Consider the following 19,140-nt stretch of genomic DNA (forward strand, 5'->3'; position numbering starts at 1 on the left):
AATGCACCGCTCCCAATGCCGTTGGAAGTGCCACAAATGTGGCCACACCAGTTCTCTTGAAGCTGTCAGTGTGGACAGACTGCAGTGCTTTCCCTACTGCGCTCTGTAAAGGCTGATTCAATTCACAGCGCTCTACATCTGCAAGTGTAGCCCTGCCCCTAGGCATACCCTTGAAAGGCAATGGGCCAAGTGTAAGCTTCAAGGATCCTGGCTCCTCTGCCTCTGAGTTGTAAACATTGTTTTGCCAGAAAGAGATTTACCAGATTAAAGGGCATCGCTACACTGCAGTTTGGAGGTGTGATTGCAGCACATGTAGACATACCAGAGTTATCCTTGATCTTTCTAGGCGAAGGCTAGCTTGAGTAACAATAGCAGTGTAGAAAGAACAGGAGTACTTGTGGCACCTTAGAGACTTGGGCTTTGGCTACACTTGCACTTCAAAGCGCTGCCGCGGCAGCGCTTTGAAGCGCTAAGCATAGTCAAAGCGCCAGCGCTGGGAGACAGCTCTCCCAGCGCTGTCCGTACTCCACCTCCCTGTGGGGAATAACGTACAGCGCTGGGAGCCGCGCTCCCAGCGCTGGGACTTTGACCACACTGGCGCTTTGCAGCGCCGCAATTTGCAGCGCTGGAGAGAGTGTGTTTTCACACCCTGCTGCAGCGCTGCAAATTTGCAAGTGTAGCCAAGGCCTAACAAACTTATTTGAGCATAAGCTTTTGTGGGCTACAGTCCATTTCATCGGATGCATAGAATGGAACATATAGTAAGGAGATATATATACACATACAGAGACCATGAAAAGCTGGGAGTTGCCCTACCAACTCTAAGAGGCTAATTAATTGAAAGAACTTTTGTAGTGATAATCAAGATGGCCCATTTCAGACAGTTTGACAAGAAGGTGTGAGGATACTTAACATGGAGAAATAGAGTCAATGTGTAATGGCTCAGTCATGCCCAGTCTCTATTCAAACCTAAATTGACGGTATCTAATTTGCATATTAATTCAAGTTCAGCAGGTTCTCGTTGGAGTCTGTTTTTGAAGTTTTTCTGTTGCAAAATTGCCACCTTTAAATCTGTTGCTGAGTGACCAGAGAGGTTGAAGTGTTCTACTGGTTTTTGAATGTTATGATTCCTGATGTCAGATTTGTGTCCATTTATTCTTTTGCGTAGATACTGTCCGGTTTGGCCAATGCATAGCAGTAGACCCCACGAGCTGTTCCTGTATGTACCCGGTCTCCGCCCCCCTGGGCCCCACCCCCTGGCTTCTGTGACTATCCTGCTATTGTTAGTCGAGCTACCTTTGATCTAGCTAGATTGAAGCTAACTCGGGCATGTCTACAGGAGATGCAGTCATGCCTCTTAAGTGCAGTGCAGGCATATCCATAGTGCCTTGATCCCTGGGAAGGGGAGCAAGTCTCCAGGGCTGTCCAGAGAATATCATGGAGCTCCGACAGGGAGGAGAGACGCTGACACACAGAGACTCTTCTGCAAAACCACTATAGGAAGTTCCATGTGGAGTCTGTAGTAAGACTGTTAACCACCTGGTGAGCTAGAGAGGCGTGTAGTGTGCCTTATTACTCAAGACCACTTTTCTCTGAAATGCTTTTGTTCTAAATAATACTTTGCTTGAAGGAGGCTGTTTGGTTGCTGATTATCACTGTCATTTCCCCAGAGGGAACAGAACTGTAGGGTCTGGACATGTCTGCTGAGGTGACCATGGTTGATACACAGGGGACTGCAAGCCGGGGCCTGGTCTGAGAGGGGGAGAATCATGTGGTTCCACCCCAAGAGACATCCCAGGGCCTGAGATCTAGATCGGTGTACTTGAAGAGGCCATGAGGGGTCAGAGGTTTGGTTTGTCCAGTAACTGTGGGTTGGTTGGTCCGATAAAAGATATAAGCTCACCTATCTTTGTCTCTCTGATTATATAAGATAGTTCGCCAAACTAAAGGAATTGTCCTTTTAAAAAGAGGGAATCCAGTGGAGATGTCAGTTACAGATAGGGTAACCAGATGTCCTGAATTTATAGGGACAGTCCTGATTTTTGGGTCTTTTTCTTATATAGGCTCCTATTATCACCCCCCGTCCTGATTTTTCCATACTTGCTGTCTGGTCACCCTAGTTACAGATGAATTGCAATAACCAAATGCTAGACTTAAATCCGTTCCTATCTTTCTTCGATTTGCTGAACTGAAATGCTGTGAACAGTTACTAGGGTATATTAAATTCAGAGATTTTTTTAAAGCCAGAAGAGGGATCATTATGATCGTCTAGTATGATTTCCCATATAGCACAGGCTGTAATATTTCACCTAGTTACAGTGGAGGAGGTAAATGAATACTCGGGAGATCAATAACTTATACCGGTGCTTGGACTATAGGTCAGGGCTGGCTAAAAACCGGAAAGGAGTGTGGATGAGTCTGAAAAATCGGCAGGGCAATAATTGAGAGTTCGTGCTTTTGAACAATGTTATAGCTGGCATGTTCTCCTCCAGGACATTACCCTGAACTGGAAAGCCCTGGCTATGTAACTTCTTAGCTAACGTGGTGGCAACAAGACGGTTATAACCTTTCCTGCGGTGCTCAGGAAGGGTATAAGTGTGTATCATGGTGGCAAACTGATCTGTCAGACTCCAGGAGACAGGGTGCCTGTTGTCATCTAGCACACAGATGCTGGGGAAGCAGCAAACGAGGTTGGCAAAGTACCTCTGGCATTGCTCATTGCCTCCTCGCGACCAGGTTTCATTCAGCAGGCTGGCATGAGAGACATCAAGGTAAGCCAGTCTCAGTGCAGGGTCCATCCTGGGAGAAGGTATAGGAAATGCATTAGGCAGAATACTTCATCCCTAAGCCATCTTTCCCCATTCAATGGCTTTCCTGTTCCACTTCAGAAAAGGGAATGAAAGATTGCTAGGCCAGGTGAGAGATTTGAGGATTAGTGCCACTGCTGTATGGCAAGTCTAGTTGTGAAGTCCAGCCCTTATCTGCCAGGTGCCCAGGGATGAGTTATGTCTGAGTCCTGGGAGTAAACTCACAATAGAGGTGGGCAAACTGTGGCCCACATCTGGCCCACGGGACCATCCTGCCTGGCCTTTACACTCCCGGCCAGGGAGGCTAGCCCCTGCCCTCTCCCCTGCTGTCCCCCCTGCCCTGCAGCCTCAGCTCGCCATGCCGCCTGCGCTCTGGGCGGCAGGCCAGTGAGCTCCTGCTGGACAGCGAGAGCCGCCAGCCTGCCCCGTACTCTAGACTGTGCGGCACCGAGGCTGGCTCCGGGCCGTGCGGCTCCCAGTCCCGGTGCTCTGAGTGGCATGGTAAGGGGGTGGGGTGCAGGGCGGGGGGTTGGATAAGGTGCAGAGGGTCCCAGGGGGACAGGGAGCAGGGTGGTGTTGGATGGGTCATTGGTTCTGAGGGGGACAGTCAGGCAGCGGGATGTGGGAGAGGGTGGATAGGGGGCAGGGGGCCAGGCTGTTTGGGGAGGCACAGCCTTCCCTACCCAGCCCTCCATACAGTTTCGGGCCAAAAAGTTTGCCCACCCCTGTAGTAATATGTGCACATGATGTTTTAAATGGTTTTAACTGTAGCAGTTCCTAGTACAAGAAATACTTGTTGGACTGCACCACCCACGATCCTTTAGAGGGAGTTGAGGACATGATTTGGAGAGTGAAAAATAAATCATGGTTACCAACACACCTCAAGGTCTCTGCCTTTCCTTAAAAATTAAGACCCTTAAAAATATATACAGTGCCTCTCACTTCCTGGTGTTGCCCCCTTGCTCCTAGGCTCTTCCTCAGTCAGCCAGAGTTTGTCCCAATGACCTACCACTCTGGCTATTATTTCAGTGTGGCCTAGTAGATAGAGAATTTTACTAGGACTGAGGAGAGCTGGGTTCTATTCCCAGCTCTGTCATTGGCCTGCTGAGGATCCTTGGTCAAGTCATTCCACTTCTCTCTGCCTCAGTTTCCACAATGTAAAGCTCTTTAAGACAGGGGTCTCAAAGTCACAGCCCACGGGCCATCTGCAGCCCAAGAATCTCCCCACTGCAGCCCGTGGAGGAGAGACACAGGCAGGTATGCTGCCAGCAATGTCTGCTACAGATGCCACCCCTCACAGGTCCCATTGGCTGGGGGAGAGGGACATCACTAGTTGCCAGGCAGAGTCAGCCATGGAGGCAGCATCATTTTTTTCCACAACGAATATAAACAAGTCAAAATACCAAACACAACTATCTGATGCACAGCTTGCTGCAATCCTGAAGGTTTCAAGTGCTCAGTCACTGAGACCAAACATCAACAAAGTGACGTTTTCTTTTCTGAACACCATCTTCAGTGACATTATTGGCTCAGTGGGAGGATTTGAGGACTGGCACTGGCCCTAAGGTAAATTGAGTTTGATACCCCCGCTTTAAGATCTGCTAATGAAAAGTGCTAGATCTGAGCTAAGTGTTATCATATTTATGGAAAATAGGAAGGATGTGATTGGACATACTGAGTTGTGACGTCTGGCAGCATGTCAGGCTGTGGGACGATAAACATCTGGAAAGAGGATAGTTTCACATCAACTTGTTTAGACCTAGCAACAGTGTTGGATGCTTCATATAATCCATCCTGGAGCCCTGTGTAGACACAGATAAATAGTGACTCATTTAAAAAACAAAATGCACATGGAAATAAATAAAAAGAACAAAGCTTGGATTCACTATGGAGCTGTTTGCACATCTGAAATTTTCAAAACCCTCAGCGTTACTGCATGTTTCTTTCTTCCCCATTCAATACAGTCTCCACAATTTCATAGATGTTAAAGCCAGAAGGAGCCATTATGATCATCTACTCTGACCTCCTACAACACAGGCCTGAGAACCTCACCCAGTAATTTCTACATCAAGCCTGTAACTTCTGTTAGAGAGACAGCACATCTTTTAAAAAGACATCTAGTCTTGATTTAAGGATTTCAAGTGGTGAAGAATCTACTATATTTCTAGGTAACTTGTTCCAGGGGTTAATTACCCTCACTCTTAAAAATGTGCACCTTCTTCCTAGTCTGAATTTATCTAGCTGAGGGATCGGCAATCTTTGACACATGGCTCAACAGGGTAAGCCCCCTGGCGGGCCGGGCCAGTTTGTTTACCTGCAACGTCCGCAGGTTCGGCCAATTGCGGCTCCCACTGGCCGCGGTTTCCCATCCCAGGCCGATGGGGGCTGCAGGAAGCGGCGTGGGCCGAGGGATGTGCTGGCCGTGGCTTCCCGCAGCCCCCATTGGCCTGGAGCAGCAAACGGCAGCAAATGGGAGCCGCGATCGGCCGAACCTGCGGACGCAGCAAGTAAACAAACTGGCCCAGCCTGCCAGGGTGCTTACCCTGGCGAGCCGCATGCCAAAGGTTGCTAATCCCTGATCTAGCTTCAGTTTCCAACTATTCCCCTTCTACTAGATTAACCAGCTGTCTATGATAAGAACATAAGAACATAAGAAAGGCCGTACCGGGTCAGACCAGAGGTCCATCTAGCCCAGTATCTGTCTACCGACAGTGGCCAATGCCAAGTGCCCCTGAGGGAGTGAACCTAACAGGCAATGATCAAGTGATCTCTCTCCTGCCATCCATCTCCATCCTCTGACGAACAGAGGTTAGGGACACCATTCTTACCCATCCTGGCTAATAGCCATTTATGGACTTAGCCACCATGAATTTATCCAGTCCCCTTTTAAACATTGTTATAGTCCTAATGATCAGCTGTCATGTTAATGAGCTGGATGTTCTCTAGGGATCCTTGCCTGCAGACTGAAATAAAAATACACGTACTGCAGCAAAGAAATTGGACCGCTATAACTGAGAGTAGAACTTGGCCCGATGATGAAGAATGACACAGCATGGGTGAAATTCAAAAGCCAGGAGGGCTGTGTCCAACTGCCACCTCTTTCCTGAATTCTGCATTTCATGTTATTATAAGAAATCTTTAGCCAATATACAATGGCAGGGTCTATTCCCCCTCATAATGTTTTATACCACCCGGGTAGACTGTTTGATAAAGTTGGACTTTACCTTGTATCTGAAAGATCTGTTCCCAGTTGATGGTATCTGTGTTGGCCAGTAGCTCCTGGTAAGCCTGTAGGTCCTTGTAGAAAACTGCATAGGCATTGGTGTAATGGTCAAGGTCATCCATCTCATCCTGGGTAGAAAACGCATGGAATAGTTAAGAAAAATTCCTTCCTTTTTCCTGTGTCTTGGAAACCAAAGCTCATGGAGATCCATGGCCAGAGATCCAAGGAATCGCTGGATCTGCAGGAGTTCCCAGATTAGGATATTCTTCTTTGGCACTTTCCACAGTGTATCTCAACACCAGGCATCAGAATAGAATCTATTCCTTACTCCCCCGGACCCCACAGTAACTAACAGCTGCGATGGAGGTGGACCCTCATCTTTCCAAGGCAGTCACTAAGCAAAGAGTAACCTGGGCCTAGCAGCAGTTTTCTGAAGCTTTTGGCCATTTTAATAATCTGAGATCCTTTTCCCCCAGCTGCTTCTAGACCCTTTCTCTTGTAGTGATTGGCCCAAACCAGCACTGCATTAGCAAGAGTGATTCTTGTTGAAGTCAACGGGTATTGTGTTGGCTTCCACTGGGGATGAATTTGGCCTGATACACTTACACCTGCAGTTGCCACTAATAAGGAACAGGTGGGTTCCCAGGAATCAGTCAAGTCACCTACTCTGCAGGGTGTTAGAGAGTGCAAGTCTTGCTACTCCCTTCTCACTCCATGTTGACACTACCTGAGAAGCTAAAGGAAAGGATTCAACCACAACAGGATCCACAGTCTATTTGCTCTTCTGGAGCTCAGATTAAAAATGTTTTGATCTACCTTCACCAGCCGCCTGGTAATGACAACTTTGAAATCCGGCCACGAATCCACCACCACTTCCATCCTGAAGGGATTGCCTCTGTTGATATTCAGCACTGCTCCATAAACCTGCCAGATAATGTAACATGTTTTTGTATATGAAATAGAGATTATAAATTGTTTTGTGATTTAGAATAAGTTGTACTTTATGCCTTTACATTTGGTTAAGGTATTTTAAAAAAAAATAATGGAGATATCCTATCTCCTAGAACAGACCTTGAAAGGTCATTGAGTCCAGCCCCTTGCCTTCACTAGCAGTACCAAGCACTGATTTTGCCCCAGCTCCCTAAGTGACCCCCTCAAGGATTGAACTCACAACCCTGGGTTTAGCAGGCCAATGCGCAAACCACTGAGCTATCCCTCCTCCATCTATTGGATATAGAGTCTGAAATTCAAAATGGCGAGCCTACTTAACAGCTCATCTCCACCTTTGTTTAGCTTCTTGCTAAAGTTTTCGCACCCTTTGTAACTCTGACAGAAAAGGCAGGTAACGGTCAGCCCAGATCTGGTTCAAACAGGTTCCAGCAGGGGAGTTGCCAGTTTTACCTCAAAACTTTGGCGCGCTTGTGCCTATATAAACTCTGAGCGCCCCCTGCCATGCTGCTGTCCATCCTAGAGGCAGCCACGGTACCACTGTATTTTTATGGCTACATGGACCAGAAGATCAGCATCTGAAGACATCAGCGTTAAGAACTGTGACTGTGCTACCAATCTCTGAACCCCACATTCTTTTCAGAGAAAGGTACAGAAGTCCTGTTGATCACTCACCCTCGGGTGATTGCAGAGGCAGGCCTCTCTTTAGCATCTGTAGATCCTGTTGATCTCCCACTAAAAAGTGGATGAGACCCAGGGTCCATCGGTTGGCCATGACAACAGTGTTGTACCATCTACTGTCTATTGACACATGGAAACGGTGCAGTATCTGGGATATTTTGTTTTAGTTTTATTTGTTTATTGCCAGGGTATCTATTTGGTTGGGCCTGGGTTTTAAACCCAAACCGTCAAACCACATCTCACTGTTTCTGTTTTAAATAACAGCTGTCATCTGTTTACTTTATTCTTTTCTCTTCTTTATCCATTTGCATCACGGGATAGGGAAGTACACTATCTTTCCCTTCTACCCCCTGCCCCCCCAGGTGATAGATACCGGATAAGGATCCAAGATCCTGCTAATTAGCTGCAAGGTATAGCTAGCCTATGCCATACATCATAGTTAATGTTGCAGGGTTAACGTTAAGAACCAGAGAGACCATTTTGAGACTTGCTATTGTGATGCCTGCCACCTTGGCGGACACATATGAGACTGAACCATTGACTCCCAGAGCTAAAAGCACAAATCTCAAGAGCTGGAGCTAAAGAATCAGGCTCTCCAACAAATCTGTGTCCTCTGTTGATCAGACACAGAGGGAGGTGGATTAGACACACACTGACCAGTGGGTTTTACACTGTCATATTGGTAAACCCACTGTTATCAGATACAGGTTCCTTGTTGTAGTAGCAAAGAAGCTTCTCTCTCCCCGCCCACCCGCTCTGCTTCCATCTTGCCCAACATTCTGATTCCCCGAAGGAGACAGCACAGAAATGAACAGATCAGATCTATTACCTTGCGTGATTCGGGGAAGTTTTGCATTAACATTTTCTCCAGCATCTGCAGTTTTATGGAACATTTCAGCACCAGCATCTTCCCAAAGCATCTAGCAATGGCCTGGGTGGGAACATATAGACATATATAAGGGTACATATGGATAAGACATATGTGAGGGGAGTGCCCAAGCTTGGGACTTCAGCCCTGAAGCTTCTGCTGGGGCTCGGGGATGGGGGTGTCAATGTGTCATTTGTTTTCAGGTGTCCGGTGGGCATATATGGCAAATTGAATGCACTAAATCCAGCACTTCAAGATAAGAATACAAATATACTAGATATGAAAGGGAAAATCTGGGGAGTCATAAAGAAGCTTTTTCTTTGGACATACCCCATTGAAAAGGAGATGCTGAGATGTTTGTAGTGTCAGACTTTTAAAAAGAACAGAGAGAAAGGGATCAAAATGCTACTAAAGACCAAATCACTACTCATTTGTCTGGATTGTATTCCCATTATTATGGATATTTTCCTGGTGTTTAACATGATCTCCCGATACCTATTGGATTCTTGATAACCCATTCTTGATAACAGTTAACACCATTCCAACATTAAGTATGGCTCAACAAAATCTCATAGAATTGTCAAGTGATCACCATGCTGAAGACCAAGTTTCATATCTAAAATACCAGGAATTCTAGATTTCTGTTAAAGAAGAGTATGAAGAACTCAGTCATGAAGCTATGAAAGTGCTGCTTCCATTCACTTCAAGTTATCTCTGTCTGGGTTTTCAGCAATGATTTCTGTGAAAATTAAGCACAGAAATATTTAAACTTGGAAAATGACTTACATCTGCAGCTATCAGAAATTCAGCCAAACATTGTGCAACTATGCAATTTGTCAAGTATCAGAGGGGTAGCCGTGTTAGTCTAGATCTGTAAAAAGCAACAAAGAGTCCTGTGGCACCTTATAGACTAACAGACATATTGGAGCATAAGCTTTTGTGGGTGAATATCCACTTCGTCAGATGCATGTAGTGGAAATTTCCAGAGGCAGGTATAAATATGCAGGCAAGAATCAGGCTGGAGATAACGAGGTTAGTTCAATCAGGGAGGATGAGGCCCTCTTCTAGCAGTTGATGTGTGAACACCAAGAGAGGAGAAACTGCTTTTGTAGTTGGCTAGCCATTCACAGTCTTTGTTTAATTCTGAGCTGATTGTGTCAAATTTGCAAATGAACTGAAGCTCAGCAGTTTCATTTTGAAGTCTGGTCCTGCAGTTTTTTGCTGCAGGATGGCTACCTTTAAATCTGCTATTGTGTGTCATAGAATCATAGACTATCAGGATTGGAAGGGACCTCAGGGGGTCATCTAATCCAACCCCTTGCTCAGAGCAGGACCAGACAGATTTTTGCCCCGATACCTAACTGGCCCCCTCAAGAATTGAGCTCACAACCCTGGATTTAGCAGGCCAATGCTCAAACCACTGAGCTATCCCTCAGCCAGAGAGGTTGAAGTGTTCTCCTACAGGTTTTTGTATATTGCCATTCCTGATATCTGACTTGTGTCCATTTATACTTTTACGTAGGGACTGTCCAGTTTGGCCAATGTACATAGCAGAGGGGCATTGCTGGCACATGACGGCATATTACATTGGTGGATATGCAGGTGAATGAACTGGTGATGTTGTGGCTGATCTGGTTAGGTCCTGTGATGGTGTTGCTGGTGTAGATATGTGGGCAGAGTTGGCATTGAGGTTTGTTGCATGGATTGGTTCCTGAGTTAGAGTTACTATGGTGCAGTGTGTGGTTGCTGGTGAGAATATGCTTAAGGTTGGTGGGTTGTCTGTGGGCGAGGACTGGCCTGCCTCCCAAGGCCTGTGAAAGTGAGGGATCATTGTCCAGGATCGGTTGTAGATCACTGATGATGCATTGCAGAGGTTTTAGCTGAGGGCTGTAGTTGATGGCCAGTGGAGTTCTGTTGTTTTTTTTCTTGGGCTTGTCTTGCAGCAGGAGGCTTCTGGGTACACGTCTGGCTCTGTTGATTTGTTTCCTTATTTCCTCGTGTGGGTATCCTAGTTTTGAGAATGCTTAGTGAAGACAGGGCTTTGGAGTGGAGCCCGGAGCTGGAGCATGGAGCAGCTCCGGAGCAGTGGAGCTGAACGTTTTTGCCTGGAGCTGGAGTGGAGCCAGAGCAGAGCTCCAAAGCCCTGGGTGAAAATCTTGTAGGTGTTGGTCTCTGTCTGAGAGATTGGAGCAAATGCAGCTGTACCTCAGCGCTTGGCTGTAGACGGATCATGTGGTGTGTCGTGCATGTCCACCAATGTAATATACACCATCATGTAATATACACCCCCGACTCCTCTCCTGAATGTGGAGCTCCTAGACAGGCAGAGCTCAGTCTTTGCCCCCCTCGTCTCTGGGGTCCCCTGTGATGACAGTTCCCTCCCGTAGTTCCCTGGGGGCCCGACGTCCTGCCCTGGTCCAGTCCCCGACGTTGCTTCTCGTCTTTCCTCCCAGATCACCGCTGGCCAGGACACTGGGCAGCATCTCTCGCCTCCTGCCAGGACCAAGGTGCTTCTCCAGAGTGGGGCGCAGGAGCCTGGAATCCACCACTGAAGCACAAGCCCTGGCAGCGGGACCAGCTATGGCCAGTTCCCTCCCCTTGGAGGGATGGCCCCAGGGCCCCTGACTGCCCCAGCAGCCCACCCCTCTCCATGGAGTCCTGAAAGTCCCCTCGCTGCATCCCCCGCAAGACTGCGGCACCTTTGAATAAGTCAGAAGGGGGAGCCCATAAAAGTAGCAAGGGAGCCCAGCCCCCTAATCCTCCCTGTAATTCACCATTGGTGGAGCGTGGCTCTTACATAATCAAATTGAAATCTGGCACCAGTACCTGACGGGGTTTCCCCTGCCCTGCCCTGTGCTGCTACCGGGGTCAGGACGCAGCGGTTTCCGCCACCCCACCCTCCCACCAATCAGGGCTCTGGGTTTTCGCCACCCAGCAGCGGATTTTTTCCAAGGTCTCCCCCCCCCCCCCCCCGATGGCTGGGGTCCCCAGGCATGGGCCCCATTGACCCAGTGGCTAATCCACCACTGCCTGAGTGTGCCACACACTCACTCCTCCCCCAGTGCCTCCTGCAGGCTGTAGAACAGCTGATTGCAACAGGCGGAAGGTGCTCAGAGAAAAGGGGGAGCTGATAGGGGGGCTGCCGGTGGGTGCTCAGCACCCAACATTTTTTCCCCATGGGGGAATTGGCACCTATGGTCGTGCTGGTGGGAGAGTGGCACTATACGTGAAAGAAAGCGTAGAGTCAAATATGGTAAAAATCTTAAATGAAACAAACTACCATAAAATCTCTATGGATAGAAATTCCATGCTTGAATAATCAGAGTATAGCAGTAGGAATGTACTACTAACCGCCTGACCCGGATGGTGATGGTAAAATGCTCTGGGAGATTAGAGAGGCTACAAAAATAGAAAAAAATTAAAAATAATAGGGGATTTCAGCTATCCCCATATTGACTGGGTACATGTCACCTCAGGACAGGATACAGTGATAGTGTTTCTAGGCACCATAAATGACTTTTCTTTTTGGAGCAGCTAATCCTGGAATCCACAAAGGGAGAGGCAATTCTTGATTTAGTCCTAACTGAATAATTGTGACCATATATTTCAGGGATTGGCAACCTTTGGCACACGGCTCCCCAGGCCAATGGGGGCTGCGGGAAGCGGCGCGGGCCAAGGGACGTGCTGGCCGCCTCTTCCCGCCATCCCCATTGGCCTGGAGTGGCGAAGCACGGCCAGTGGGAGCCATGATAGGCCGAATCTGCGGATGCAGCAGGTAAACAAACAGGCCCAGCCTGCCAGGGTGCTTACCCTGGCGAACTGCATGCCAAAAGTTGCAGATCCCTGATATGTTTAATTATATTACTCTCCTTGTGAGGGGGAAAACACCAAAAAAGCCCACCACAGTAGCATTTAACTTCAGAAAGGGAACTACACAAAAATGAGGAAACTAGTTAAATGGAACTAGTTAAAAGGTACAGTCACAAAAGTGAAATGCCTGCAAGCTGCACGGAAACTTTTAAAAAGCACCATAATAGACACTCAGATTAAATGTATACTCCAAATTAAAAACATAGTAAGATGACCAAAAAAAGTGTGATCATGGCTGTGATGGGTTCCTCTCGAGGTGCCACCTGGAACTGGGGTACCACTGAGCCCCCCTGACCCACCAGTCTGGGCTCTCTTTAAACTGTACTGCTGTGACAGGCTGCCAAGCCCTCTCCAGGCTCCAGCCTACACTTTCACCAGCACACATACAGGTAGGGAGACATGCAGACGCTCTGACCAGCTACTGCATCGAAGGCTCCAGTTAGGATACTTCCCAGATACTCAGGCATGCACCCCTCTGGAGTGTAAATCCACATTATACTGTCTTGCATTGCACAGGGAACAGTACAGCCAGTGATGAGCTGCCAAAATATTAACAACCGGTTCCCTCCTCCTCACCTCATGAGGGGGTCGTGCCCCATCCAACCTCCCATGTTCCTTAACACCCCCCTGGGACTCCTGACCCATCCCCCCCTTCCCTGTCCCCTGACTGCCCCTTGCAGCCCCATCCAACCTCTCCTCTTATTCTTGATGGCCCCCTGGGACCCCTGCCCCATCCAATCACCCCTTCTCTCTGTCCCTGACTGCCCCCACCACCTCATCCAACCCCTGCACCTTACTGACTGCCCCCCGGGACCCTTGCCCCCATTCAATCCCCCTGTTCTCTGCCCTCTGACCACCCCACAACCCACCGAACACTGCCTCCCTGCTCCCTGCCTCCTTACCACACTGCCTGGGTCCGGGTCTGGGTCCGCTCCGCCGGGACCTCGACCAGTGTTGTCAGGCCCGACTCCCCGGGCCGGGCCGGGCCGGAGCCGCTCGGCCGGCACCGGGGCCGGAGCCGCGGGGCCCGACTCCCCGGGCCGGGCCGGGCCGGAGCCGCTCGGCCGGCACCAGGGCCGGAGCCGCGGGGCCCGACTCCCCGGGCCGGGCCGGAGCTGCGGGTCCCGAGCTGGGCCGGGTCGGAGCCGCTCAGCCGGGACCAGCCCGAGCCGGTGGTGCTTGGCTGGGGCGCTCGGCCGGGGCCAGGGGGAGTCGGACTGGGCCATGCACACACCGTCCTCCCACCCCCCCGGCGCGCGCGCCCAGCTTACCTGCCTGCTGCATTTTTCAGGCTTCCCGCGAACATTTGATTCGCGGGAAGTAGGGGAAGGGGAGGAGAAGGAGGGCGGAGCATTCAGGGGAGAGGGGGAGGTGAGCTGGGGCCGGGCAGACAGCTGCCCAAGCCTGTTAAATTTAAAAGCTTTTTTGAACTGGTTGTCCTGGAACAATCGGTTCTAAAAAGGCTTCTAAATTTAACAGCCAATTCTCGCGATCCGGCTGGAGCTCACCACTGAGTACAGCATAAGCTCATGAAATTTGCCCCCTCCCTCCATGTGGAGAGGAATATACAACAGCTTTCTGCCCCGAGTTATGACTTCCACACTCTGGTTTTAGATAAAGCACAAACAAGTTTATTAACTACAAAAGATAGATTTTACAGTGATTATAAGGGATAGCAAACAGATCAAAGCAGATTACCTAGCAAATAAACAAAAAATGCAAATTAAGCTTAATATATGACATAGATCGGATATGAATAGCAAATCCTCACCTTAAGTGATGATACAAGCAGGCTGCAGATTCTTAAGGGGCAAGCTGTACTGGCTTACAGCTTAGCATCCCCAGGTGTTCCATTCCCAGGCTAAAAATCCCTTTAGCCGGGGTCCAGCTCTTCCCCCAGTTCAGTCTTTGTTCCTCAGGTGTTTCCAGGAGTCTCTTTGGGTGGGGAGTCAGTGAAGAACCACAATGATGTGACTCCCCTGCCTTATATAGCTTTTGCATATGGTGGGAACCCTTTGGAAAAATACTGACATCCCAAGATGGAGTCCAGCACCAGGTGATATGGTCACATGTCCCTGTAGAGTCACAGCAGGCATTACTTGGAGGCTGTCTGTAGCATCCTCAGGAAGGCTCCCCAGGTGGGAGATAAGCTTCTTCTAAGTCCTATTGTTCTCCTAATAGGCCATTGCATTGAATAGGCCCTTCTCCACCCACTGTCTACAATTAAAACATCTTGTCTAGTGGGTGTTACCCAGGTGTAAGCACATTTGAAATACAGATGCATAGTCAATATTTCTAACTTCAGATACAAAAATGATACATGCCTACAAATAGGATAATCATATTCAGCAAAACATAACCTTTTTGAATGACACCTCACATGACTTACCTTGCATAAAATATATTAGGATTATGTCAAAATCATACTGTAATATCACTGTGAAGAATATGGAGTGCAGTGTCACAATGGCTAAACACACACCCCCCCAAAAGAAACTGTTAGAGGCAAAAAGGCATGCTGTCCTATAAAAAATTTAAGTCAAATCCTACTGAGGAAAACAGAAAGGAGCATAAACTCTAGCAACTCGAATATAAAAGTATAATTAGGCAGGCCAAAAAAGAATTTGAAGAGCAGCTAGCCAAAGACAGAAGAACAGCAAAAACAATTTTAAGTACCTCAGAAGCAAGGAAGTCTGCCAAACAATCAGTGGGGCCACTAGACAATCGAGGTGCTAACTGAGCACTCAAGGAAGGTAAGGCCATTGCAGAGAAGCTAAATGAATTTTTTGCATCAGTCTTCACTGCAGGGGCTGTGAGGGAGGTTCCCACACCTGAGCCATCTTTGTAGGTGATAAATCTAAGGAACTATCACAGATTGCAGTGTCATTAGAGAAGGTTTTGGAACAATTGGTAAATTAAACAGTTAATAAGTCCCCAGAACCAGATAGTATTCACCCAGGAGTTCTGAAGGAACTGAAATCTGAAACTGCAGAACTACTAACTGTGATATGTAACCTATCATTTAAATCAGCTTCTTTAACGGATGCCTGCAGGCTAGCTAATGTGACACTGTGATTGGTTGGGTCACAGAGACTCCCTTGGGACTGTCACCTGATGTGCTGAGAGTACCTGTGAGCCTGTTTTCCCTCAGGGCCGGCTCCAGAGCCCAGCGGGGCAAGCACCCGCCTGGGGCGGCCCTTTCCCGGGGGGGCGGCAGGCTGGGCCGGCGGACCTGCCGCAGTCATGCCTGCGGGAGGTCCACCGGAGCCCCGGGAGCAGCGGACCTGCCGCAGGCATGACTGCGGAGGGGACGCTCGGCCGGCGGCTCCAGTGGACCTCCCGCAGGCATGACTGCGGACGGTTCGCTGGTCCCGCTGCTCGGCTGGACCTCCCGCAGGCATGCCTGCGGCAGCTCAAGCGGAGCCGCCGGACCTGCGAACCGCCCGCAGCTGCGGGAGGTCCAGCCGAGCCGCGGGACCAGTGGACCCTCTGCAGTCATGCCCACGGGAGGTCCGCTGCTCCCGCGGCTCGGGGGCGCCTCCCAGGCATGACTGCTTGGGGCGGCCAAAAACCTAGAGCCGCCCCTGTTTTCCCTGCAAGTTTGCTAACAGTATGCAGATAGCAATATTTGTTAAAGTGGAAGTGTTTTGGCATTTAGCCACCAATGCCATGTTTCTCCTTCCACACAGCAGTGTAGGCCTGTTATGGTTTTGCTGCTGTGTCAAGCTTCCAGCCTGTTTACAGGTATAAACTGAAAAGTAACATGACATCTGGTGGTGAATTGTGGTGAGTGTGGAAAAGAACTCGTTTGCATAGGCACACCCACCCCACCTAGCATAAGCCCACAGCAGCCCAAAATGGTCACTTTGGCTGCTGTGGGATCCCCAGTTTCTCTGCTATTGGGGCAGGAGGAATAAAGTGTTGTTACCCTGATTATGTGAATCAAGGACAATGAAACTGTTTTATGACAGAGGGTCTCACCATCAACTAAGTAGCACTCGCTAGACAAGGGACATGGGTTCCAAAACCCAGTGAATTGAGAGAGCAGTGCTGGGGGCTTGTGTTTCTGTACAGTGGTATGGGCCCTTTTGTGAGCTTGAAACACCAACACCTGTCAGAGCTAATTTTGATTCTATTAGGAATCTGGTTACAGGCTGCTGAGCTGAATTCACTGTAGGCCAGTAGTGGGGCTCCCCTACTACAAGCAGAAATTACTAAGAGCTGAGATCACTGAGGGCTGTGTTAACTAGTGGGGGAGCCTGAAGCTTTATTGCTAAGCAGCTAGCAGAGCAGAGTAGTTTGTGGGGATAGCTGGAACGGCTCATGGGATGGCTGGTGGAGCGGAGTGGCTGGCAGAGCGGAGCAGTTTGTGGTGAAGGCTGCAGCAGAACCCCACAGAGAGGCAGGGCAGTCAGTCTCGGGCCACCCTGTGCATCCTTCCTTGCCCCACCCCCCACATTTCCACCCAGGCTGTGGGGGTAAAACTCTGCAGATAAACTTTTGAACTCTGGGGCTGCACTGACCAGGGACAGAGACTTTGGGGTTGTTGGACTTTGGGGTCTTTGGGTGATTTTAGGGTTGCTGGACTCAAGAACCCAAGGGAAAGGACATGGCCCAATTTGCTGGGGTGGGTCTTTGCTCATGGTTTGATCTATGAACTCTAGTTGTGGTGTTTTCCCAATTTAATGCTGATGTCGTTTACCTCATGTTATTAAACATTTTCTGCTACACTGAGATTCTGTGCTTATGAGAGGGGAAGTATTGCCTCTTTGAGGCGCCCAGGGGTGTGTGTAAGATTTTCCCAGGTCACTGGGTGGGGGTTCGAGCTGGTTTTGCGTTACATTGTTGGGAGGGGACCCCTATGTACTGAACCCGGCCCTTGCTGCTATCAACTCGGCCTGGCAGAAAGGTTACACTAGTATGTACAAAAGTTTTCCCCAGTGTTATACATCTTTAAAGGGTTTACCATTAGTATTAACTTCTTTGTCTTGACCCACAGATGAAGTAGCAAAAGACACAAGATTAACAGCAAATCTACAGCGGACAGGCTCTGTTCACACAATTTAGCTTGTTCAGCGTCTATTGCATTTCCCAATTCCTTTGTATACCAGGGTAGGAGTTTAGACAAGACTCTCCGGTCTTTCTGGAGGAGGGTCTCAATTCAGGCATGTGTTTGAGGCTTTGGCAAGGAAAGGGTGCACTGCAGCCATGCCTGCTCTCAGCCCCTCCCTCTGGAATGTCTTTGGATTGGATCCCACCCCCTTGTGAAGCTTCCCAAATGCAAAGTTTTTCTCCCCACAGCCTTGAAGACACTGTTATCTTTTACAAGCGTAGCAGGGATAACATTCTTTAATGGAGTGCTCTGGGTTGGTAAGATCCCCCTGGTCACACCACTCTCCCCTCCAGGAGGTCTGACCCCTAGTCTTTCCTTAAAATGTGATCCACAGGTGAGAGGTCTGGCAGTTCAGAAGCAGATTCTTCACTCCCCTCCTGGGGAAAAGCCTCCCTACAAAAGGTGGACAGACCCTCCTTACCCTCCTCACCTTCCGTCTGGACTTCCCTCTCTGGGCTCCCCTCTGAGGCAGACACTCCTGTGTCCCCCAGAAGGGAAGGTGACCCTGCTATCAGCTATGACAGACCCTTCACTGGCTAGCAACCCCCCCCCTCCCCCCCCCCCCGTGGCTTCACTCGGGTTGGGCTTGCTTCCAGCTACAGAGTCCTCAGGGTCTGTTCCCACTGCAGCAATCTCCAGGACCCCAACTTCCATTTCTGGGGTGCCTGCTCTATGCACCCCAGGGCAGGACCTGTCCCCTGCTGACCTACAACTTCCTGGCAGTCAGCAGCTGGAAAGGCCTCCCTGTTACGAGGTGGAAAATTCCCCTCCCCCAAGGAGATGATCACGGGACAGGAGCTGGCTCTATCCAGCCCCTCCAGCAGGGACTTGCCTTGAGCCCCAGGAACTGGTTACGACCATCCCTGCTGCTACCGAGGAATTAAAGAGACACTCTCCTGTTTCCCCAGTCCCCAGCTGCACTTGTGACTTTACCCTCCCCTCTAGGGATCTCAGCACAAGATTCCTTCTTGCTGCTAACAAACCCTGGGACAGATTCTGCCACATCAAAAAAATCATTCCCCAGTAGAAACGGTGCAAAATTGTGTGCCACTGCTGCAATAGTCAGTTCAGCCTGCAAATCACCAGTTTCCATGTGTATCTTAGCTAAAGGTGCAAGGACTTTGTAACCTCCCACCAATTCTAATTCCACCATTTTCCCTGGTAACAAATCCTTTTCATGGATCAGGTCCCTCCTGACTACAGAAATTTCTGCACCTGTGTCTCTCCATCCTTGGAGCACTTTGTCATTAAGTTTAACAGCATGCATATGCTCACTGCTTGGTTGTGTAGAAGCAACCTTTACAAATCCTGTGTGGAAAGAGGCAGTAGCCTCGGATACCCCTGTGCTCTAAAAAGCAGAAGCTGCATGTGTTACCTGCTGCCTGTTTCCACTCAGCTAAGGACGTTTATTCCTCAGGTGCTCAATGGACTTACAAAGATAGCACCTTTTGGGTTCCTCTTCTTGTACAGGAGATTTGAGATGAGTAACAGGGGAAGGAGGAGATGAACACCAAGCCTCTTTTTCCCCAGGGATAAAATGTTAATTCTACTTTCCACCAACCCTGTACCCCTCTGCCAGTGGTTTCTGTTTAATTGCAGCTTGTGACTGCTCGCACGAGTCTGCAAACTC

At 49.2% G+C, this 19,140-nt stretch overlaps 1 protein-coding gene across 1 annotated transcript; it reads right to left on the minus strand.

Annotated features, from left to right (window-relative positions):
• Positions 1 to 2,224: 2,224 nt before the first annotated feature.
• GLYATL3 (glycine-N-acyltransferase like 3) lies at positions 2,225 to 8,566 on the minus strand. The gene is made up of 5 exons (XM_045011549.1): positions 8,489 to 8,566; positions 6,847 to 6,954; positions 6,032 to 6,158; positions 4,483 to 4,609; positions 2,225 to 2,799 (listed from the first exon to the last, which is right to left on the minus strand). Exons 1-5 carry the CDS (start codon positions 8,564 to 8,566, stop codon positions 2,373 to 2,375), a joined length of 867 nt encoding a protein of 288 aa, XP_044867484.1. The 3' UTR covers positions 2,225 to 2,372.
• Between the last annotated feature and the right edge of the window lie 10,574 nt (positions 8,567 to 19,140).

The sequence above is a fragment of the Mauremys mutica genome, chromosome 3 (assembly GCF_020497125.1).
Source record: "Mauremys mutica isolate MM-2020 ecotype Southern chromosome 3, ASM2049712v1, whole genome shotgun sequence".
NCBI lineage: Eukaryota > Metazoa > Chordata > Testudines > Geoemydidae > Mauremys > Mauremys mutica.